The sequence below is a fragment of the Sceloporus undulatus genome, chromosome 6, assembly GCF_019175285.1.
Source record: "Sceloporus undulatus isolate JIND9_A2432 ecotype Alabama chromosome 6, SceUnd_v1.1, whole genome shotgun sequence".
Lineage (NCBI taxonomy): Eukaryota > Metazoa > Chordata > Lepidosauria > Squamata > Phrynosomatidae > Sceloporus > Sceloporus undulatus.
In genome coordinates this window covers 126875357-126900470 of record NC_056527.1, presented here as the reverse complement: position 1 = coordinate 126900470, position 25114 = coordinate 126875357, and the positions used below count along the sequence as shown (strand labels likewise).

The window sequence follows — 25114 nt, the reverse complement described above, 5'->3', positions numbered from 1 at the left end:
CAGAAATCAACCAGAGAAATACTACTGTAGAAGAAAGGAAAGCAAGACATATCTAGGTCATGGTTAACAGCTCATGTTGTGTTATCTATGGGATATCCTTTTCTTATCTTTAGGGAAGAACCTGAAGGGATATCTTGCATCTGTTCTATAATGGTCTACTCAAGGTCCTCAAGAATCTAAGGAAATACTAGGATCAATTCTGAGACCTTCAGTGAGAAATGGTGGTATGGTCCCACGCATGTTCCACCACAGCAGTGGGGGGAAAGGACTCTACAGCATTTATGATTTTAGACTCATTCAATTAAAATATTTAGTATCCAGTCCATGAATTCCAAACTTCTGAGCTGGCTAATAATAACAGTTCTGGCACACTGACACACAAAAGGAGAACTAGGAAGAGTGTCACCCAGCAGTAGACATCCTATGAGAAGCAGTCACAAATGAAAGAAATCTGAAAGTGGAATTCAATACATCAAACATAGAATCATTGAATTGTAGAGTTGGAAGACACCACAAGGGCCATCCAGTCCAACCCCTTGCCATGCAGGAAATCTCAATCAAAGCATCCCCGACAGATGGCCATCCAACCTCTCCTTAAATACCTCCAAAGAAGGAGACTCCACTACACTCCAGGGAAGGAGTGTGTTCCACTGTCGAACAGCTCTCACTGTCAGGAAGTTCCTCCTAATGTTGAGGTGGAATCTCTTTTCCTGTAGCTTGCATCCATCGTTCCGGGTCCTGTTCTTTGGACAGGGCTATCATATCACCACTTAACCTTCTTTTCTCCAGGCTAAACATCCCCAGCTCCCTAACTCATTCCTCAAAGCACATGCTTTCCAGACCCTTCACCATTTTAGTCACCCTCCTTTGGACACATGGCTCCAGTTTCTCAATGTCCTTTTTGAATTGTGGTGCCCAGAACTGGACACAGTATTTCAGGTGGGGCCTGACCAAAGCAGAATATAGTGGCACTATTACTTCTCTTGATCTAGACACTATACTTTTATTGATGCAGCCTAAAATCGCATGCTGCCAACATGCTGTCTGGAGCTTATAGTAGCTGTGTGCTGTTTAGAATCTGGGAGTCCCAGGATGACCACCAACATACTGACAACCTGTGAGATGAGGTGGGGAATTTATGGTGCTCCAGATGCTCTTGACTACTGCCACTAGAAGTCCCAGCCTTCATGGCCAAATATTATGGGAATTGTAGCCCAAAACATCTGGAAAGCCATACATTCTCCAGGCCTGATCCAGGGACTTAGAGAATGGCTATAGAGAATGTGTTTTCAGTAAATGAGTAGGAAGCTGTGTGATTTCAAAAGAAGGAAGCAACAATATTACCCCAAAGGGTTACCACTGGTTTTTCATTTGTAGAGGATGAGCTTGAACTTAAAGAAAGGAAACTCATGCTGGGCTGCAGCAATGCAAAATGGATCTAGGATGACAAGCACAAACAAAGACAATTATAATAGCAGAAAGAAACAGACATACTGTCCATTCAGAATGAATTCACAATTTTATTTTGCATAAAGATAGGAAATGATCAATATACAACCCCATCCACAAGAAAGGAGACTTCAACAACTATAGGACCATAGCATTAATGCAAGCAAAATTATGGTCAACCTGGACATACATAGAGAGAGAAATACCAGCGGTGCAAGAGAGATTCAGGAAAGGAAGAGGCATGAAGGACCACACATAATAATAATAATAATAATAATAATAATAATAATAATAATAATATGCAGAAGATTAATAAGGAAATGCTTTCATGCTAAACTTCATGGAAGGAGTAAAGGAGTAAATGAAATTGTCTTTGAAAGAGACTTGAAAATCATAACGTCTCAATTTAAGGCAATGTCTGCTTCAAGTTATTTATCTACAAGTTCTTTGGACATAGAAGCAACATTTGAGGAAAAACTAATAAAAATGACCATCTTGCTACTTACTGTATTAGTGGAACTGAAGAAATGTAAAACACATCTGTTGAAAGGCTTCAAAACTCCTCCCCATGTCCTTTCCCAAAAGTAGAACCACACCCTCTACTCCCACTTTCTTAAAGGGTTCTTCGTTCAGTGAAGCTTAATTTATTGGATTTTAAAAAGAAACACAGAAACCAAGACTCTTAGACATCACTTGCAAAAAACTGGAATATATTTGCCTGGAATATATTTGGAATTAAAAGGGAAATCGCTCCCCAAACACCCTGTGCTTTTGATTTTTATTTTTTTTTACTGGAGAGGTGGATTGGAAGGTTTAACACTGACTATAAAACCAATCTGGTTGATTCTTTGCTCCAGAAATGAGAACTCCCAGGCTTACAACTAGAGTATCATGTATGAGAGCTAAGATTCCTGATCTGACCACTGGGGAATGCATAAACGCCAATACCTCTGAACATGTGCAGAGTCTCTTTTCAGCCACACTAAGCAATTTTGGACAGGACAGGATTTGCGGTTTAGGGAGGGGCATCTGGAATTCTCAGCCAGAGAGATGTAGTGCCTCAAAAGGTAAAGGTAGTCCCTTGACATGAATGTCTAGTCGTAACCAACTGTAGGAGGTGGTGCTCAGCATTGTCTGAGGATTCCTGTGGTGGCCATGTGGCCAGCATGACTGCACCAAACGTGGTTACCTTCCCACCGAAGTGGTACCTATCTATCTACTTGTATTTGCATGCTTTCAAACTGCTAGGTTGGACTAGTGACAGGAGCTCACCCCATCATGCAGCAGTCAGGCCTCAAACTGCCAACCTTCCAATCTTCTGATCAACAGAACTGGCATCTTAACCACTAAGTCACCACATCACTGGATTACAAATCCCAGGATCCCATAGGATGCAGCCATGGCAATTAGTGCTATAATCATAGTGCTATAAAGTGCTGAATGATTCCCAAACTCTGGCCTTCTGGGTGTTTTGGACTTTGGCTCCCAGAATCCCATACCATTGGCCAAGATAGCTGAGGCCTCTGAGAAATGAAGTCCAAAACACCTGGCAAGCCATAGTTTGGGTATCAGTGTAAGTGCTATAGTTGTGTAGTGTGAAAGGTGCCACAGTGATAAGATCAGTCTTCTCCAGCTACCTTAACTCTCTGTTTCTCCTCTGTTTTCAAAGGGGAATTAATTAATTATTAGTTAATTATCAATTGGGCATGCATGCCTCCAATATCATTGCCAGTCTTCACCCTCCCTGCTCATGGAATTGCAAACTGTATCCAGGAGATGGCAGCAATAGACAGCTTTCAATGGGGGTGATCAAGCTGAAGCCAGAGTACAGTACTTCAAATGGTACATTTTGCAGTTTTCAAAGAGATGCCTATATTATATTTGTCTGTTTTAGTATAATAAGAAGGGAGTGGATGAGTAAAGAGGAGTCTTGTGGTACCCTAAAGGCGTGTCGTTGTGTGTTTTCAAGTCGTTTCTGACTTATGGTGATCCTAAGGCAACACTATCATGGGATTTTCTTAACAAGAATTGTTCAGAGGAGGCTTGCCATTGCCTTCCCCTGAGGCTGAGAGTGTGTGACTTGCCCAAGATCCAAGCTGGCGAATTGAACTCTGGTTTCTGGAGCTGTAGTCCAACACTGAAACCACGGTGTCACACTGGTTCTCTACCTTCAAGACTAGCCAGTATATTTTAATATGAGCTTTAATGGATTACATTCCACTTTCCAAGTGTGTTGATGGAGTACATAGTTTTCAAGCTGCCAGTGTATATAAACAGTTACATAACTGTAGGATCAGAGTAAAATGGGAAACAAAAAAGGATAGTTGCAACACTGTTTGTGATCCTTCAAAGGGCTGGTTTACTTCAACACTCACAAGGCTTTTAGGCAATTTATTTATTTACTTATTTATATACATTAAAATGCAGGTTGGTCACTGGAGGGGGATTTCATATAGGAAGAAACAGAAGCACAATTAGCAATATTTACATCCTTATTTAAAATATCTTTTTATAAGGTTCTCAAACACAGCAGAGGACGGTTCCTTGTAGTTGTTGAAGGAAAGGGTTTCAGCAAGTACTCTTTGTTCCAGCACCATGCCGCCAGAGTGGAAAGTAAGCTGGAACTACTACAATTCTCTCTTCTTCATTACTGTTACAAAAGATCCCCCACCCTCCCCTTCAATTGCAACTGTTTCCTGAAAGCACTAAAAATCTGTAATGTTCCTTGCATGCAAAGGTGATTCTATGATATAACTTTCCATACGGATTAGTAGACACACTTCCACTAGTGCATATACTAGTACAACTCGGGGGGTTCTACAGCAGATTTCACACCCTGGAAAAGTTAATTTTACACCACAGTTGCAAGACGTTCCCAAACAGTCCAACCCTGGAATATGTTGGATAGAGGATTCTGAGAGCTGTAGTGCAATAAGTCTTCTTTGAAATTTCCCCTCTGTTCAGTCAAGCATGAGAGGTAGATTTTTCCACCAAGGCTGTCTAACCAGCTCCTAACTGATAGACCCACCACAGTCTTCCTCACTGACTTCCATGTCCATGTGTTCCCCATCCCTGTTCTAATAGTGAGGAGCTATCCAAAACAAAACAAAAACGTGAAAAAGATTAGCACTTGCCAATAATTGTTCAGCTTGAACAAAAGACACCAGGGGATAATTTATACCTGTTGAAATTCTGCCAGTCAAGCTGGTTGGTGTTAAAGACAGAAGAGTTCTCCAGAAAGGAAAAGGAATGAAAGAGTCATAGTAAGAAGAAATCAAAGACTGTGTGAATCTGGAAAATCAGTATGTAGCACCTTTGAGATTAATTTAAAGGGAGAAGTTGGTAAACTCAAGTCTATGAAAGGTGCTACATGATCCCTTTGAGCAACATGAAAGTGTCCCTTCCAAATCCACCCCTAGCAGTGATGGACTAGAAGTCTTGGAAGTCTCCTTGTGCATTTATGACATCTGCCATAGCAGACACAGGGAGTGGCAAAAACAGCCAGATTTTGGTTGAGGTTTTTGTGTTTATTAGGAAAACTTACATTTCATTAGCTTTGTTGGATCTTTGATAATTGTTACTAAACAAAACATTTTTTAAAAAAAATCCCAACTCCCCCTCCCCATAATAAGATGGATTTGGAGGATCCTGCAGCCCTCCAGGTATATCTGACTGTTAGTTGTGCCAACTGGGGCTGATAGGAACTGCAGATCAACAACATCAGGAAGATTGTAGGCTCCTCCATCCTCCAGGTTTCCCTCCCTTGCAAAGGTATACCCACCATCAGGCTTGCTTTAAAGTGACCATTTGCTCTTCACAATGCTTCTTTCCTGGAGGAAAATTAAATATATTTCAAAATACCTGAGTCAGCTTTTAAAAAAGATGCACATCCATACATGCCAAGTTGGCATTCATACTAGTGGTTTACTTCGGGACTACTGACAAACGATTTGTAGTTCCATGTCAAACCAGTCCTGACAGTAGCACTGAGCATTTCCGAACAAAGGAAACAAGAGTTAGAGGAACAGCATCACTTCGAGGATCTGTACAGTGGTTTGCGCTGAGTTAGCCTTACAGAAACTATAAATTAATGTCAATGATTCCACCAGGCTGTACTTCTCAAATAATAATAATAATAACAACAATAAAAAAAATCTTTCGATTGTCTGTGTAAGATCCACAGCCTTCACTCTCATTTTGAAACAAACTGGTTCAGTAAAGAAGTTACTTTTCTTCATGAGTATCCAAGGGATTCAGACTGCTGGAGACTTGGGGAGGAAGCCAGAATTCAGTACAAAGAGAAGCAGCAAAGCTATCACTGCAGTCCTGAAACATGAGAGAGACAAAACACGTTTGAAAAGGAAACTATCAGTCTATTTTTGAGCGTGAGTTCAAAGCCAGAAGGACTTAATCCAACACAGCAATTTAGTCTGTCATTGATAAATCAACGCAGGCTTAAGTTTCATTAAAGCAACAAACAGACAAGGCAGAAATCAATAAGCAAGTGTGTGAACTGATTGCATAACTGATCTTCTAGGTGGAGTCCCCATATGGGGGCAATGAACTAAGGGATTTGTTTCTTCTCTTCCTACCAAAATCCAGGATTTCAAGCCAAGAAAAGCAAAAGCAATCTAAGAGGCACAGGTTTGATTTCAGAAAATGACGGCCGAACACTGGTGTACCTGTGCAAAAGAGGGAGGAAGAGGATGTGAGTGGCTCTAAACCAAAGACAGACCATTTCAGGTCTGAAGCTGTTGGATCTTCTTGCAGACCATTATGTCCAGCAGCCAAAGTTCAGTGGCAGCTGGAAGTGGGAAAGTCCCACGTCCTGGTTTTCAGAAACTGTCTTCTGTGGTAAAACGGCAAGTAAGGTGCATTACATCACATTTTTAGATGGAAAATACTCTTTTCCTTCAGGGTTTTTCCGGGAATGTTGAATCTTTCTTAACACAAGTGCTTAAACGCAGTCTATTTGGCTGCAAGTTTGAGTTTTCAGTGAGACAAGGGCCCAAGGGGGCACAAAAACAGCAGTAGAGTAAACATTTGGCACTTAAGCCATGTGTGCTCCGCCTCAGCTCTGAGCATGCAGTGGACTGGACACCTTGAATTGGGTTTTGAACAAGATCAGCTGCTAATGAACTTGTTGTATGACAGAGAAATTTCAAATGGAAGGGGAAAATTCAACCCTCAAGATCAGAAATGAGCCTCTTTGTCTGCAGGGCAGCCCCTTAACAACTAGCTTTCCCTTCACGCTCCCCGTTATAGCACTATGTTCCATTTTTAACTGCATTGCTCATCCTATGGAATCCTGGATTTGGGTCTGCTGAGAACTACAACTCTCTGCCTGAGGATTTTTAAATGCCTGTTGCTGAACTGCAATCCCGGATTTCAAAGGCCACCCTGGCGGTAAAGGTTGATTGCAGCGCTATATCTAGTGTTGTGTTATGATTAAGTTCAGCCTTTCCATTTTTATGGCAATTCCATCAGCCCTCCACCGCCAAGATTCCAGACCCCATGTTTAAATCAAATGGAATGGCACAAGTATAAGGGATTCTTCTCCCGGCTTTCCAAATAAGGCAGTAAATATTTTTAGAGACAGTAAACACTGAAATCCAGCGTCGATGGATTTGAGCGTTGGACAACACTTCTGAGATCAGGGTTTGGTTTCTTCCTTCTAACATGTAAACTCACTGGGTGACCTTGTTGAGACACACGCTCTCAGCCCCAGAAACTCCATGATAGGTACTTAGGGAAACACTTGAAGCAACAACAACAGCAAGCACTAAGGACAAGATGAGTGTCATGGTGAGCATGATCACTCCGTCCCTAGCACCAATATGGAAGCTGGATTCCTGAGGCGTAGCAAGATTACTGGATAAACACCAGAGATAAAATTCTCTGTTTGTAGCTTGTTGACAGAAAGCCTTTCTGTGTTTTTCTCTGTACTTATGATGTCGCCTCTGATGTCTTACAGAAATGGGGAGTAACTCTTTTGTTTCATTCCAACATAAGACCAAAGCATTGGATTAAGAATTTTGCAGTGCACTCACTCCATTCAAACTCCAGTGTAGAAACGATTACTCTCTGGCTGTTTCTTTCAGTGCCAGCTGAGAGTTATTTATATGATTGAAAATAATTCCCAGAATCCAGTTGAATCTTTGTTGTTCACATGCATTTTTAAATGATGACTAGAGGTCTTACTGTATAGGCATTTATATATACGTATATGATGAAGGCAGTCACCCTCTTGTATTCGGTCTTTAAGCTACAAAGAATCCAGTGGTTCTCACAACACTTGGCAGAACAGTCGAAATATTCATGATGAAACCCCAATGTAATATGAATTAATAATAATGCATTTGATAGCACAGCTGCTTTCTGCAGTTTTCATATCTTCAAGGAGCCCGCATTAGGAAATTACAGTACCTAACTAGAGTTCCAAAGCACAGGTAACAGAGGCCAGATTATCAACTTCTTTGTATCTTTAAGCTACTTCAGTTTTTCCCAATTTACTTCACCATTTTTCTTTGCTTCCTTCTCCACTCACATTGATGTCCTTCTTTCGTCTTTGTTGGTATCTTGAAAGCCAACAACAAATTAAATCAGTTTAGTGCAAACCGGCATTCTTTTGGGTTTTAAGGTTTTTCATCATCGATGGGTCTTGTTGAATGGACTGTGCTTTAAAGCAAGTAGTAATTAATTTTGTTCAAATTTTGGGATAGGTCTACAAAGCAATGTTCAATGCATCGTTGCACCTCTTTCGCCTTGTTTAATCCCCATCTTTCTTTGTACCTGTAAAAACCTCCTTAATAATTGCAAATTCAGATCAGTTGAAGCAGACCCTTAAGAGCAGTTTTTTGTTCAGTTGGAGAGGCCATATATGTGTGTGTATTCTCCCACTTCAATGGTGTCACCTAAGGAGCGGAGGGGCTTCTGAGAATTTTTGTGGTTAGATTAGGTGTGTGGGGAAGAATGCATTGCAGGTCAGAAATATGCAGTTTTATTATTTTATTATTATTTATTTTATTATTTTATTATTATTATTATTATTTAACCTTTTTTATTGGCCTGTATTTTTACCGCTTGTACATGCATCGTTTTAGTTAGCGGTTTTCCTAAAAAGATTGCATGTACAGCGCTGTTTAAATTTACAGCTTCATAATAAAGGTTTAATATATATAATAATAATAATATAATAAACTGAATTTTTCTGCTTGCATATGCAGCCTTTTCCCGCACCCAACCTAACTTAATCCTACAAAATTCCTCCAAGCCCCCGATTTACACTTTAACTGCTGTGCTAATGCTATGGAATCCTGGGATTTGTGTGTGCAGTGCCTTTGCAATCGTAAGGTCTGGAATGTTTTGCTATTTAAAAATTTTAAAGCCACTCCAGAAACTCACTGAGAGGTTTGCCACTCCTGCAGCCAGAGTATGCAGATTGTGCAGGACTATTTGGACTAAAGTCAGCTTGAAACAGGAAACATCCTCTGTGTTTTGTGAATATTAACTCCCAGGAAACCTTAAGTTTATGATAAGCATGTTCTTTATTGTTTACATTATATCCCAGGTTTAATTTTTGTCCTCTCTTTTAATAAGGATCATGTAGCAGGAGATAGAAAAGAGTTCCTCTTAATTACGAGAGCCATAATTAGTCATAGCGACGACATTGATCTTTGGATGATAATTGACAGTATGTCTTAGTCAATGGTGTCTAGTTTGGTCAGTTCTGAAATGCAGGCAATTGATCATCAGAGGCTGCTTGCAATGGGTGCAAAATATGAAAATATGTGTATATCCACTTACATACATCGTTCATTTTCATCTCCACTAGAGGTAGATCTTTTATAAAGCTATTGGTTCGTCCCCATTTGAGACAAAGGGGATGAGGAGAGGATAATTTATTTTTATTTGCCTTTTTTCCAGGCTTGAGGTGTGCAAAACATAGATTTAAACCATAAAACCATCTAATACTTAATTAATACATAAATCTAGGCTCAGTATGTGCAATAATATATTTTGGTGGCAGATTCTATTTTTTTCACTGTGCTATGTAAGAATCAGCAAATTCCGGGAAACGGTAAGCCTGAGCATGTGATAGATGACATATCATTTGCTTACCAGGAGTAAGGCATGTACTTTCTTTCCTAATGGTATTTCTGTCTTGTATTGGTTCCCACATTACAACAAAAGAGCACTTTCCTTGTTACACTAGAATATGACAACATATTCCAAATGCATCATGTGGGAAAGCTGTCATGGGTTGCTTCCACTGCAGAAATAATCCATGTTGACACACTTGAACTCCATGGCTCAATGTTATAGAATCCTGGTTTGTGTTCCTTCTCCCACCAAGTCTCTGGCGAGAGGCTTGATGTCCCACAAGTTACAATTCCTAGAATTTTCCACAATATGAACCATGCAGTTTAAGTGATGTCTACTGGAATTATTTCTGTAGTGTAGAGCAACAAGAGAAAGATAACATTGGCCTGTTACAGACTGCCAAAAAAGCTCTGCGTCGGTCTCTTTGGGGGTTGTATGCTATTAAATGATGCATGCATCCGAAGAACCGGAAGCTGCACCAAAAGCTGCCCTCCATGCTTAGGAATGAGTGTGTCTTTGGTGCAACCTCCGCTCTTAGGACCCATGCATCATTTAATCGCATACCTCCATAAAAGACCCGAAACAGCTTTTTTTGGCAGTCTGTAAAGGCCATTATTTTTGGTCCCGTGAGAAAAAGAAACATGTCCGCACACATCAAGACTCCCACAATGTCTAAGAATAGAGTTGGTGTCTCAGCATTAAACATGCCAACTGATGCGAAAAGCTCAATAGAAAAATGCAAGTAGCACATCTGTAAGACCCAGATAAAGGGAAAAGTCAGAAGCTAGTCCTGGTGCTGACTCTGCTCCACGAAACAAGAAAGGAGTGCAGATATATAAACATTTCTTCGGGGGGGGAGAATCAAACGAAATTAAAGAAAAAGGGAAAGGATGCTTCTATAGTCTTTCCAAATGTCAGCATTCTCCAAAACCAGTCTTGTTTCCAAAGTAAAAATTCAGCATTCTTGTGTTGTAGATCCCTGCCTCAGTCCACAGGAGAGGCAGGTAAGAAATAAATATTATTACTATTGTTGTTGTGTTGTTGTTGTTGTGTGTTTTTTTAGTTCCTGAAGTTTTGTATACATCCTGAACATTGCAGTTGGCTGAGGCTGGAAAGTACTTTTTAAGACTACAATGCCAAAAATTCCCATGAGTTGTAAAGAATGCACTCCTGATCATAGTGTGGCAAAGTTACCTATCTGGATTCCAAATCCTGCAATCTCCCAACCACCCCCAGTCGTTGGTATTTATTGTGTTCTTTCAGGCCGTTTGCCTTCTCTATGTCACCTGTGATCATCGATACATTGATAAATAAAATGCTGTAGAGCTAGAGGAGGAGGAAATCAAACAGTTGTGCAAACAGTTTAGCAATGTCTTTTTTAATGTGTTGTTCCAGTGTTCGGGAGTTCACAGTATAAAAACAGTCGTTGCAATCTTCCCTACGATTAAATATGCTTTCGGGGAGATTGCTTTTTAAGGATGCTCACCAATAACACAGAGAGGAGATGCATATTCATAAAATGAGCTGAAAGCTGCATGCTCTAGAATTAATTTAAACAGAAATTCTCCGAGAAAACAAGTCCTGTGAGGAATGACTGAAAGAGCTCCCTAACCTAGCTTGGAGAAAAGAGTAGAAGGAGACTGTTAGCAATCTTCAACTATCTGAAGAGCTGTCATTCAAAAAAATGGCCATGTTGGAAATGAGTTTCTAACAGTTGTAGTCCAAATAATAATAATAAAAAGCTCAGAGAGTCGAACACAGCGTGGAGTGAAAAAATGAAGATGAAAAATGAATCCTGACTCGATATCTGAAGCAGTAATGATGCCCAGAGTCTGGTTTTCGACAACCTTTCCCCCTCCAAACCATATACAAATGTCATTGTTATAAAGAGAAATCCATCATCTCAGTCCTGAGACCCTCAACTTTGGGGAGGCTGTTTTCGGAAGCCATCAATCAGGACAAGCTAGACTTTGGGGAAGATAGGCTCCTTGCTGGATGCCTTCAAATAATTTCCAACGTTTGGCAACCCTATCATCGGCTTTTCTTGGCAAGATTTGGGTTTGGGTTTTTTTGGGGGGGGACTGCCTTCCTTTAAGGCTGGAAAGATATCACTTGGTCAAGGGTTTCCATGCCTCAAGAGTTTATCACACGAAGGAGATCGGGAGTTTATCCCCTGAATATCCCAGGAAAATCATCTAATTATGCAAAATGATTTCACACAATGTCGCACAAAACCTGCCATTAAAGTGGTCACAAAGAAGTATTCATGCGCATCTTTTTACTTTTGGGATTTCAGCGAGAATGCATTTCCGATATCACTTTATGCAATTGCATGTGAAAATGATTTGCACAATTACTTGCCATTCTTTCTTTATTTGCAGGATGCTTAAATAAATGTGATTTAATGCCAAAATTAGCCCAGTGTGACAAACTCCTCAGTCTCAGAAGATGACAATGGCAAACCCCTTCTGAAAAAACCTGCCAAGAAAACCCCATAATAGGTTCGCCTTAGGGTCACCATAAGTCAGAAACAAGCTGAAGGCATACAACAACAACAACAAACCTGGAAAGATACCACTTGCTCAAGGGTTTCCATAGCTGAGTGGAAATTCAAACTCTGGTTTCCTGGAGACCTAGCCCATCACTTAAACCACTGCACTTCCTACAGTTCAGTTTTCTTGGGGAAGAGAAGAAACAAAGCAAGAAACAAAATTGCCTCTTTGGTGAAAGCTAAAATTCTTCCCAAAAAGGAGGTGTGATGGAGCATCATGAAGGGGAAAAGTAAACAGGGCTTGTAGCTCTTTGTAGCTCAGTTGCTGTTGGTTGAGATTGCACCAGGCAAGCAGCCTTATTCAGAGCTAAGAAACATCACTCTTTTGATACAACATCTAGAATCCTCCGCCTGTATAGCAAGTGGCCATATTAAGTCAAAAATTCTTTATTTATCTACTCCAGTATTGTCTACTTCAACCTCTCAACTTTCCAGTTGCAGTTGTCCTATCACCTTCTTCTTGATCCTTTTAAGTGGATCTGTCAGGACCTGGGATCCTCTTCATGCAAAATCGAGGCTCTGTCATTGACTTATGTCTCCCATAACCCTGATGCAGCAGTGCTTATTTATGTATTTGTTGCCTGCCTGTCCTCCAGTGTGTTCATATCCACAACAACCTTGTAAGGTAGGACAGACTGAAAGAGTATTCCTGGCCCCACCTAGTGAGTTTCATGGCTGAGGAGACTATCCCATGTCCAACACTGTCTAACCATTACTCCTCAGTAGCCTCCTGGCCATCACTCTGAACAATATGGCTGCAATCCTAGAGTTAACACACTCAACTTGGGAGCAACTTGGGAGTGAGCTTCAGTGAACACAACAGCGATTTACCTCCAAAGAAACCTGTCCCAGCATTGTACAATGCCTTCACACCCCATGCTTGAATCCACTCCTTTCCAGATCCCTCCCATACTATCTTGCTGCCAAGAAATGTAGACATTTCATGTACATATCAGTGCTACTCAAACATGGTGGACCATGAATGGGTGCCAGTCCCTGAGCTATTGTCTGCCAGTCCCTGGCACATTTCTGGGAAAGAAAGAATCAGTTGTACCTAACGGGTACAAATTTAGTGCCAGGCCCTTGGCACACCAGGCCCCCACATTATTATAGACCGGGAAGCATTGAGGTACATAATACTTAGTTGTCCCTACCTCCCAGTCCCATAAACCCACTAACTTCTCGGGACACCTACTCTTCCAGCTGCGGGCACAAAGTGACCTGCGTTCCTTGGAGCTGGGCTTTCCTCAGAGGCCGCTGACCACCGCTGTGCCCATTGCTGGAGAAGTACAAGGGTTTTGCTTCTCCAGTCCTACTGCTGGAGCCACTGCTGGTGCTGTTGGTGCCATTGTCATCCTCTTCTTCCTCCTCTTCCTCCTCTTTGGACCTCATGGCCGTAGGAGCACCTTCCTTCTCCAAGAAGACCTGGGGACTAAAGGCACAAGGTTGTCCATGGAGGTCCTTGGAGATGGCACGGAGGCGGCAATCCATGCTCTGAGGGCAACACAGCAGCTTCTTGAAGGCACATCGGAAGTCAGGGCTGCGACAGTAGATGATGGGGTTGAAAGCCGAGTTGACATAACCCAACCAGTTGAAAAAGCGGAAGAGCTGGTCGGGGACCAGGGACCTGGCAAAGACGTTGATGATGTTGGCCACAAAGAAGGGGAGCCAACAGAGGGTGAAGATGCCCATGATGATGCCCAAGGTCTTGAGAGCCTTGTGCTCCTTGATGGCCAGCAAGACCCGGGAGGGCCTCCTCCGCCGACCGCCCTTGGTGCTCTCTTGGAGGAACCGGCCCTTGTCCTTCTCGATGGCGTGGAGCTGCCGGGTGGCCACGGCGAAGACCCGGGCATAGACGAAGACCATGACCAAAAGTGGGACGTAGAAGGAGATGATGGAGGAGAGGATGGCGTAGGGCATGTTGGTGACGAAGTCGCAGCACTGGGGGTCTCGGTAGCAGCGCAGGGCCTCCTCGTCGGCCCCGTCGCGCCACCAGTGGTTCATGATGGGCAGGAAGGAGATGAAGGCGGCCACGGCCCAGACCAGGCAGACTGCCCCCCGGGCCCGGCCCTTGGTCACCAGCCACTCATAGCGCAAGGGGGCCGTGATGGCCAGGTAGCGGTCCACGGCGATGGCGCAGAGGGTCTCGATGCTGGCCGTGACACAGAGGACGTCCAGGGAGGTCCAGAGCTCGCAGCCCAGGGTGCCGTAGGGCCAGCGGCCGCTCAGCACCAAGGTGGCCCCCGGGGGCACCACCAGCAAACCCATGATCAGGTCGGCGCAGGCCAAGGAGGTGACAAAGATGTTGGTCAGGCTCTGCAGGCGAGGGGTCTTGGCGATGGCCACGATGACCAGCAGGTTGCCCCCGACGGTCCCCAGCACCGCCAGGCTCAAGGCCGCCCCCAGCGCCCCCTGCCGGCCCAGGGACCCCAGCGCCGCCCAGGAGCAGTTGGACGAGGGCCCCGCCGTCCAGGTCCCGTTATTGGGGGGCCACAAGGGGGCCATCGGGGGCAGATCGCCTCCTTCTGGCCTCTGCCTCTAGTCCCAAGCGCTGGCTGCTCCCCTCGACGGACGAGGCACTGCCCTGCCTTGCGGACTCTTCGAGGACGCTGCTGCTGCTGCTGCTGCTGCTGCTGCTGCTGCCTTAGCCAGGCGCCCCATGCTCCGCGGAACAAGACTCCAGGCGCCTCGACGGGGAAGGAAGGCAGCCAGGACTCCGAGAGAGAGAGAGAGCCAGAGAGAGCCATCCCCTCCCTTCCTTCGGGGGGCATCACTTGGAGGAGGAGCCCTTCCAGGAGCCAGAGAGGGAGGGAGGGTGGGCATGGTGCCCGCCTCTAGGGCCCTCCGACGGAGAGAGAGGGAAGGCCCCCGGGATGAGGATGCCCTCCAAGCCCTCTTCCTCTTCTTCTCCTCCTCCTCTTTTTCTTCCTAATCCTCTTCTTCTTCCTCTTCTTCTATCGCTACTTCCTCCTCCTTCTCCTCCTCTTCTTCTTCTTCCTCTTCCTCCTCTTTTTCTTTTTCCTCTTCTTCCTCTTTTTCTTTTTCCTCTTTTTCCTCTTTTTCTTCCTCTTCTTCTTCCTCTCCTCCTCCTCCTCTTCTTCTTCCTCCTCTTTTTCTTCCTAATCGTCTTCTTCTTCTTCTTTTTCCTCTTCTCTCTTTCTCTTCTTCTTTCTCTTCTTCCTCTTCTTCTTTTTCTTTCTCCTCTTTCTCTTCCTCCTCCTCTTCTTCCTTTTTCTTCTTCCTCTTCTTCCTCCTCCTTTTCTTTCTCTTCCTCCTCCTCTTCTTTTCTTTTGATTCACAAATAGTGATTAAAACCATACAAACAAATAAGCAAGCACACACCAAAACAACAACAACGCACACACACACCCTCTCATACCATCCCATGATCCTTACACACATCTTAGAACCACCTCACATTCATGACATCCATATAGCTTCCATTAGTTCCTTCTTCGGATCTCTTGGTCATTTTTCTCATTGTTTTTGTCATGTCGTTCTGTTATGTTTGTTGAAATTCTCTTTCTCCATCCGTACGTGATCTTCTTTTCCTCTTTTTGATTCCATTTTCTGGTTGTCTTTTTCAACAACAGCAATAATAAAAAAGAAACACAATAATTCTTCTTGATCCATATGTTGAGACCCAGCCAGTCCTCCAATCCTTCTTCCTCTTCTTCTTCTTCCTCTTCTTCCTTTTTTTCTTTCTCTTCTCTGATTTACATTAAAAAGGAGCAAAAGGCAGAAAGAAAAATATAGGTGCCCTTAACCACTTTTGTAAAATCACAGAGGAAGAGAAAGTAATGTCTTTCCTGGTGAACCTATACATCGAAGGAGGAATTCAAGCATAAAGTGCATAATCTAGAGCTCTATTAAGTCACCTTTCTGGACTACAGCTCCCAGTACTCCCAATTTATGACTGACCATGCTGGTCTGGGGAATCTGGGAGTTGTTGTTCTTATTGTGTGCCTTCAAGTCATATGGCAGTCCTGTGGTGACGCTATTATGGGGTTTTTGTGGCCAGATTTGTTCAGAGGAGGTTTGCCCTTGCCTTCCTCTTGAGTTTCTATGATTGAGCGGGGGATTCTAACCCTGGTCTCCTGAGTCATAGTCCAATCCTCAAACCACTACACCATGTTGTCTAGGAGTGCTAGTCCAGGATGCAACATTTCCAAGGGCTCCTATGAAGTCAAAAGCAACGCTTGCAATGATTTCTGCAATAAACTGAAGCCAAGCAAGAACGACTGGAGGTGCTGAAATGTGTCTCAGCGATGGGCCCTGTGCCAGTTTGCCTTGGCAGGAGCAATGCCATAGATTTGGGGGGGGGGGGTAGTAGCGGATGTCTACTCTAAGTATGGGAGAAACTTTGCTTTAGGAGGAGAGAGTGAGGAGGAGAGGAAAGATTGGCATTTTATGACTTACTCATTGGCAACGTAGACATCTCCTTGGAAAAGAAAACGGTGCTTGGAAGCCACCTCTATGGAAGATGGCATTTGTGCTTTGGCTGCTGCTGGCTGTTGCTCTGCGTCATTCTTCTTAGTCTTCCCTTCCTCAGCTCAGGATACTAAGCCATTTTGGAAAATGACACATAAAGGTAACAAAAGGTGGCAAAGGTGCTTAAAGAAAGAACATTCTGTGTATTCAAAAATACTGCATAGTGAGTGTGGGACTTGCCCAAGCTGGTTTCCATGGCTGAGCGGGGAATCGAACCCTGATCTCCAGAATTGCAGGCCAACACTCAAACCGCTACTATTCCTGAATTTCCAAAATTCTTGGTTGACCTTTTTTTAAAAAAAAAAAAAATCCCAACAGGGAGAGATGGCATCTGAAATGTGAATTTTGGGGGCAGGAGCATTTAAGCCTCATCTCTTTATCCATCTCTATGATTTTGGCTTTGTTTGGAAGTTTTGGACAATTGCAGAACTGGGATCTAGGAATAAGGAGCCAACTTCAGCCTTGGAAGATAAAATGAGATCGCTTCTTTCGGTGTCAGATACTACAGATTGCAAATTTGGGGATTGTGTGGGGTGAACCCAGGGCAGTTAAAGTGGTATCAGACTGCTAAAATGGTACTGTCATCTTGGCCTGAGAGGGAGCGATCAGGCAGACCCAGCTCCATCAGGGACAGCCTGAAGGATGAGACTTCTCCCTACTTTAACTATCACCTTGTATTTTGTATTGTATTGTATTGCAATTTTTACTGTACACCGCTATGATTATTGCGGAATAGCGGTCTATAAATAAAATGTATTATTATTATTATTATTATTAGATTATTAGGTTATTACGTGTGGATGTGGCTTGGGAAAGAAGCGAGACCTCATCAGTGAGCAATGGCAAACCAAGGGAACCACTGAAAAACGTGGATGTAGCTTGGCCCTCTGCATCTCTCTAATTCAGGTTTTCAGGAAAAGTAAAGTAATACAGGGGGGGCGTTAAATTTAGTGCCGGGCGGGGGGGGGGATATACACTCCAGTCGCTTTTGCACAAGGACCAAAAGCAATATATAAGATAGTAGATATAGATATAGATATAGATAGTTAGATATAGGATATAGTGAGAGGAGATCATACATAAATACATAAAACAACATTGGCTTTGTTAGAGAGAGAGACAAACATTACAGTCTCTCAATAACCAAATATGCTTTCTTGCTCCGTCTGGTTAGTGAAAGATAATGCTTCTAAGAATAGTGATATGATCGAGAAAGGTATTTGAGTTTAAGAAGAATTTATGACAGCTGCGTGTTTCTTCTGAATCCAACAAGTTTCCCTGTTCTGTGATCGAAAATAAACAAAATGGACCGATGGCAATCCAAGAGGATCTAGGAGTTGGAGATGAGATCACATACATATCAGTTAAAACTCAGGAGAAGTGTATTTAAACCGTGGTCAGTGTAATCCCTTGGCTCAAAACTAAAGAACATGTGTTTTTTCTTTGCCGTGCAACATTCAAAGAACAGAAAAAACAGATGTAGTAAGAATACAGTTTGCTGTTACTAAAGGGATGAAAGACTGCTAGAGATTCAGGGGCTTCCTTTGGCACTGCTGGCCACATACTGGCCCAAAGGGACCATTTAATGGAGAAGTGCAGCAGTACAGTGGACACTCAGGTGTTAGGGAGATGCCGATGCTTGCACCATAACTGGGTGTTTGACGTGTGTCACCCAAACGGACAACACCATAATGCGCGGGGAGGGGGGGGAATCTGTGCAGACAGAGCCCAGATCTACCAAACATCAGGAGTCTGGCTCGTTTAGTAAATAACAATCGTAAAATATGTAGGCAGGTGTTGCTAGACAGGAGGCAAAATAAAAGCATTGCTCTTTCAAATCTAGAATTCTTCCCCCCCCCCCATGAAATCTCCTTTTCAGTGCCCAAATTTCTAGATTGAAGTAGAATCATTGAAATCGTAGAGTTGGAAGAGCCCACACATGGCAACCAGTCCAGCCCCATTCTGCCATGCAGGATACTCTCCATCAAAGCATCACTGCCGCTAGCCCACCAGCCTCTGTTTAAAGACCTCCAAGGAGGGAGACTCCCCAAAATCTCTGAGGGAGTATGTACCCTGTCAAACAGCCCTTACAGTCAGGTGTTTTCCTCTCCATGTTGAGGGGAATCTTTTCCTGTAGCTTGCGATCCATTGCTGCCAGGTCCTATCTCTGGAGCAGCAGAAAATAAGCTTGCTCCTCCTCCTATGACATCCCTTCAAATATTAAACAGGGCTATCATATCACTCTTAACCTTGTCTTCTCTCCGGGTAACATACCCAGCTCTCTAAGTTTGTTCCTCATAGGGCATAGTTGTCTAGAGCTTTCACATTTTAGTCAGGGATGAAAACCAACCACCTCATGTTCCTGGACAATTGTCCCCTTTTCCTTTTCCGGTTCATGTGCCATTTTGAAAGCATGCTACTTTTTACATAGCTTAAAAGTTCAGGTGAGGGTTTGGAAATAAGTTGAGGCATCCAAAGAAAAGAGACAGACCATGTAACTAAGGGAATGTGAGCATAGCAAATAGAAGTTTTCTAGTTTTTAGACGTGCATGATTTTCAATAGCTTCACTCTCTGCACTGTTTAGCAATTGGGGGGATGGGGGAGGGGAGACTTCTATTTGGGAGCAATACCTTCTTTATCCCTCCCCATTCCCACCCTTTACTGTGTAAAGGAGTGCGTTGTGCTGGGTTGCCAAATTCAAGTAAAAGGCAGTTGCTTAGTATTCAGCTGAAAAAGTGGGGCAACAGAGGATTAATCAAGATTTCTTTCCCTGCCAAATTAGGACAGTGGAGGGTATGTTTTCCCTAAAGGAAAGGTGAAATAAGCTGACCCAAAGGGATGAAATAGCAATTGTCACCGCAGGATGCCAGGATGGGGGCTATTGGCCATTAGGGCTGATTTCGGATGTGGGGGTGTAGGGGTCACATAGATCAGAGCATATTGTTTGTTCTTTGCTGTTCCCAAAATGTCTTTCCCCAAATTCTCTTAAACACTCCAGTTTGCTGAAATCAAATAAATCAACTCTGCTATTTTTTAACACAAAATGTCTGTGGGGACCGTCTGTGCCACCTCGTTTCCCCATCACTATGTATGGAGGTGAGAGTTGGATGGCGAAGAAAGCGGGATGAAAGAAAAACCAACTTATTTGAATGTGGGCTGGGGGAAGAGTTCTGCGGATACTGTGGAAGGCAAAAAAGACAAGCAAATGGGGTGCAAGAACAAATTGGATCTGAGCTCACCCTAGAGCCAGGATACTAAACGGAGGCTGTTGTACTTTGGCCACATCTTGAGAAGATGTGACTAGAAAAGATGATAATGCTTGGAAAGCTGAAACAGTAGGAAGAGAGGAAGACCCCATGCTGATGTTTAGACAGTCCAAGAACGCATGGCTCTAAGTCTGCAGGGACTGAGAAGGTCCATTGAGGATAAGGGAGTCAGATGTTCCTCTTTCGTAGGGTGCCAGAGGTCAACGTCAACATCAACACAAATCTAGTTCAATGTTCTATTACAAAGTTAGCTGAAAGATTTTGGGAAACTGCGTGACAAAAAGTAACTATTCATAGTGTGTGTGAATCTGAAAGCCTGATTTCATTCTTTGTGATCTGAGCCTATGCTTATTTGTTTGTATGTAAGTTTTGTGCTAACTTTGACAGGGGCTTACTCATAAGTAAGCATGCATATTGGCTGCTTCGTGCCACTTAAGGATCCAAATGTCTCTGTTTATAATATTAACAACAGGGAATACAACATATTTTCTCATACTGTATGTGAACAGAATCAGCTGACGAAAAAGCACGACTTGCCTGGGCATCAAAGAGAAAATAAGTGAGAAGCAACAATGTGGGAAACTTAAGGGCATGTTAAAGGAATCTGGTAAGGAACAGGTTTTAACTATTCCATGTGGCATATGAGAAACACATGGAGTCGTGTGGACTCGATACAGGGAAAATACATAGTTGTGTGACGTGTGGAGCAAATTGATGTGAGTTGTGGGAGTCTTTTCCTCATGCTAAAAAAAAATTCAGAGGAATGAATTCATGGAGTTTGGGATCATTGAGGAGAGGGGATGCTTAATCTCTCCCTGCCCCCTTCCTTGCTTCTATTTTTATCTCAAATTAAGTTTTCTGGCCTGAGTTACAGACTGCCAAAATAAAGACTGGGTCAGGTCTCTTTGGAGTTATGCTGTTTAAATGATGCATGATCCGAAGCATCCGGAAGCTGCACCAAAGCTGCACTCCAGTACTTAGGAATGGAGTGTGGGTTTGGCGCGACCCTCGGACTCTTAGGACCCATGCATATTTAAATAGCATATCTCCAAAGAGACCCGAAGCAGCTTTATTTTGGCAGTCGTGTAAAGGCCATCGAGATGTCATAGGAGTTGGAAGAGATCACAGGTCATCCAGTCCAACCTTCTGCCATGGTAGGATGGGATAGCAAAGCACTCCTGGAGATCCTTGGAAAGTCTGAGAGATGGCCATCCAGCCTCTGTTCAAAGACCTCCAAAGAAAGACTCCGTCCTCTCCAAGGAACTGTTCACTGTCAAAAAGCTGTGACCATCAATAAGTTCTTCCTAGGTTTAGGTTGTGATAACTTCAAATTTAAAAAAGGAAGATAGGAAAAATAATCATGGAACTGCTGCGCTCACAGGTACTTTGGCTGAGAGCAAAAGGTTTCTTAAACCAAGTGCTTTTGAATGTGGTTCTCCACTCATTTAGGACCTAAAAGTCCCGCCAGCATGGCCAATGGTCAGCATTCTGGGAGCTGACTTCTCAAACATCTGGAGGACCAGTTCACAAACACACCTCTGAACAATTGCTTTTACTTGAATTTGGCAACCACGCACAATAGCTTCACACTGATATGTTGTGGGTATGACTGATAGGTGTAAAGAACATTCCAAAAATCAGAATATGTGTACTTCCAACTGGTTCGATTGGCAGACTTTCCCAACGATTCCTCTGTCACCCCACTTTTTCAGTTTCCTCTCCTTAAACACAACTGAAAGACACACAACACACACCCTTGTACAGGAAGACACACGGCCGCCTAGTTTTGTAACCTTTCTGACTCAGAATAGACAGCATGGGAAAAAATGCTTCACCCCTTTTTCAAAGTCAGACAGCGACCAAAGAAAGAGGACAAAATGTCTTTTATTAGGCTAGTTTTTTTTAGTGTTCTAGTCTAGTTTTTGATTGTCTGTAGAGGATAAACAGTCCTTTGCATCCAATACAACTGATCATTCAAGGTATTGCCTTTCTAATAGAGGTCAGCTCCTATCTGGGCATGAGTGACCCATTTCTTGTTTTCTCTTTTCAAAGAAGTGGGAAGAATACCATATTTATTTATTTATCATTTATTGGTCAGCAGAAAAATGCTATTTGTTTCACAGCACGAGTGGATGTCCTTATTTAAAAAAAAAAAAAGGACTAGACAGGAAAACCCTAGAAATATGTGAGATATATGTGCATAATCTCGAAGATGTTGCAAGATTATTTCCCGTGATCTCTCGCCTGGAACATTGAAATGGTTGAGTGTTTGCTGTGGGATCCCAGTGAGAAGCAGTATGTCACACTTGTTTTCATCATCCTTGCTGGCAGTTCTGGGAATTGCTATAGGAAGAAGGGAGGTGGGGCTTTTCTGTTGCAAAAAAGGAATCTATGGGGCTGCAATAACAACATGGACTGTTGCAAAGGGCCGGTGGGATGGCCCTTGGGAATATACTTTGGAATATTATGCACACACCATGCACCTTGGGATTTAAAATCTCTATATCACACAGGCACTGTTTCCGCACGGGTGATGGGAAATATTCTACAACGAAATTCAAATGGTACAAAGTGCATTGATGCCTTATGGGCCAGCCAAATTACAAAAATGCATCATGCAAGCTTTGAAGCTTCACTGGTGTCTTTATCAGTAGAATACATAAAAATCATACAGGAAAGAGAAGAAAGATGGTGTTTCGAGTTACAGGCCTTGTCTCAGATGTTTTACTGTCCTGTTGTCAGTTAAAGATGGTCTGGCAGGCTTCAAGGCAGGCAAAAAGTCCCTCGTGTCCATTTTTCACATCATGTCTAATGAGACTGCCACATGTCTGGGACCTATTGATGGATTTCCCACATCAAGGAAAAAGGATGCACTAACAATGCTTGACAAACACAAGAGCTATGGGTTGGAGTTGATTTTATATGATAAGTATCTGCAAAGGCACTATTATACATTTCCATGGGGACTAAGGACAAAGGGCTATAAAAGACTTCTTAACTGGCAACAGAAGTCACATCTGAGACAAAATGTAGGCCTCTGATTCTAACATTCAAGTATATAGCCATGTTAGTCTGTAGAATCCGTATGCAGAGAGATCTTGTTGCACCTTTGAAACTAACTGAAAAAAAGTTGGCAGCATGAGCTTTCATAGACTTCTTTCAAAGTCTACTTCCTCAGAGACAAGTTTACGAAAGCTCATGCTGCCAAATTATTTCTTTCGGCTAGTCTCAAAGATGCTACAATATCTCTTTGCATACTGATTCTAACATTGTCGCTTTTCTTCTTCTTTATGATTTTTAACATCTTTGCGTGATGAAGAAGCCACTGAAGCGTTGAAAGCCTTCATGATATATTTTGTTTATTTGGTTGGCCAATGAAGGTATCATCCTTTGTTGTTTTTTTACTGCATGGCCAAAACAGCTACCCCTGAATACGTTTCTAGGAAACATTCTAGTACATTGCCCACGGTACAAAACATTCATGTCTCACTTTAAAGAACATTGCACGGTAGACACTAAAACCAAAGGAGAAAACAGTCTTCCATATATTTTTAGAATTTATTACTATTCATTTAATCCACAGACTTGGCACAGCTCTTAGGAGCCATGTTTGCTTCAGAGAGATTACAAGATGACATAGCGAAGGACAGATTGCGATACATTTCTCAGACGAATATCTCAGGTTGGTTTCAAGTTCTTTTTGATCCAAGGCTGGTGGTAATTATGAGGATCTTTGCAAAGCGAGACTGATTGTCAATATGGTCTAATGTCTTCCTGGTTCCAAATGATGAATCAAGATTATCTGGAAGCATTCATTGGCCATCTGAACAAGGGGAAAGCATGCGCATCATTTTCATTAGTAGTCCCCAGCTTATGGATCTCCAAATCTTTCTAGCCTGAAACTTCAAGAATCTCACAAAACTAGCCATGCTGACTGGGTTTCTGGAAACGAATAAAATCATTTGGGGACCCAAGAAAGGAAGCTACTTGTCTAGACTGATATTTTGGTATCATCTTGATCTAGAAATGGATAGCTCTCATTCAACTCTGTATGAAAATTAATGCAAGCATATGTACTTTAGACTGTCTCTGGCCAAATCCAACATGGTAACATGTTAATATGCGAGTATATATCATGTGTTATGGATGGATAATCACATCCAGCAAGGAGCTGTATCTTTTGTGTCTGCCAGCTTAATTTCTTTGGGAAGCAGACACACAATCAGGGTTTCATTATTGACTTCATTGTGCTCCTAAATAGGTGAGGAATAATAGTGACCTTTCAAGTAACTTGGACCCATACCATTAAGTGCTCTAAAAGGCAATGCCAGCACTTTAAATTGGCTCTAGCCATGCATTAACAGCCAATGGACCAGGTATCTGTCACATGGCCCAACAAATAAGCACCGACCAATTGAAACATCAGAATTACCTTTAAAAGCAGGCCCAAATAAAGATCATATTATGTTAATACATGTGTTATTGCATCTGATTTGCGGAATGGGAGTTGAACTGGTCTGGCCAAAAGGGCGATGGTATTACAGGATCTTGAGCTGATTTTAGATCATCATAAATCTAATCCAAGCATCAAGCTATCATTACTCATTTAAGTCCATTTTGGTGGAGTCCTTTGCCATTTTTTCCTCTCTGAGACACAGCCGATCAATACTGCTTAATCTTCACAGAGGCCCTGAGGGAGTCTCCATTGCTGGACATTGGTAAAGGATCTAGTCCATCATCTAAAATTATCTTCAGTCTTGTTCAAAGCAGAAAATGTGAGATATTAAGCCTTCTCTGACAGAAAGCTCAGGGGCCATAAAAGGCTACAATTCCCAAGTTTTCGTATCACTGAGCCATGGAAGTTAAAGCAGTTTCAAACTGCATTATCTCTGCAGTGCAGATGCAGCCTCATTCTCTGAGCTCAGAAGATGCCTGGGGAATATATGGAAATGCAGTAATCTGGGGAAAGAAATCTTTAACTGGGAATAAATGGATGGTGTGTCCAGCATCAATGGGGAAGGCTAGAGCAGAAGCATTCAACTCACTGCTTGATCTGCTTCCAGCTTTTGAGCCATCAGTCTTCATATGAAAGCAGCTATTTCAACTCATAAATGAGAGCCAAGGCAATTTTGCTGATATTGCGGGTGATAGTTTTTTAAAAAAAGACTTTCTTTATGATTTTCCTGAAAATCTGTTCACAGCTTCTTGTGAGCCAGAACAAGCTATGGAAAGTATCTGAGTTATTTAGGAACG

General features: G+C 42.7%; 2 protein-coding genes across 2 annotated transcripts in view; both read right to left on the bottom strand.

The window, feature by feature from the left end:
- LOC121932698 (nucleoplasmin-like) overlaps nt 1-25114 on the bottom strand; it is a 58718-nt gene that overhangs the window by 6559 nt on the left and 27045 nt on the right. Inside the window, exon 2 of the mRNA XM_042471599.1 lies at nt 1345-1438. Coding sequence (XP_042327533.1) covers nt 1345-1438 — 94 coding nt within the window. The remainder of the gene's footprint in view (nt 1-1344; nt 1439-25114) is intronic.
- On the bottom strand, nt 12505-14731 carry ADRB3 (adrenoceptor beta 3). The gene has a single exon (XM_042471598.1). It carries the CDS (start codon nt 14606-14608, stop codon nt 13295-13297), a length of 1314 nt encoding a protein of 437 aa, XP_042327532.1. The 5' UTR covers nt 14609-14731; the 3' UTR covers nt 12505-13294.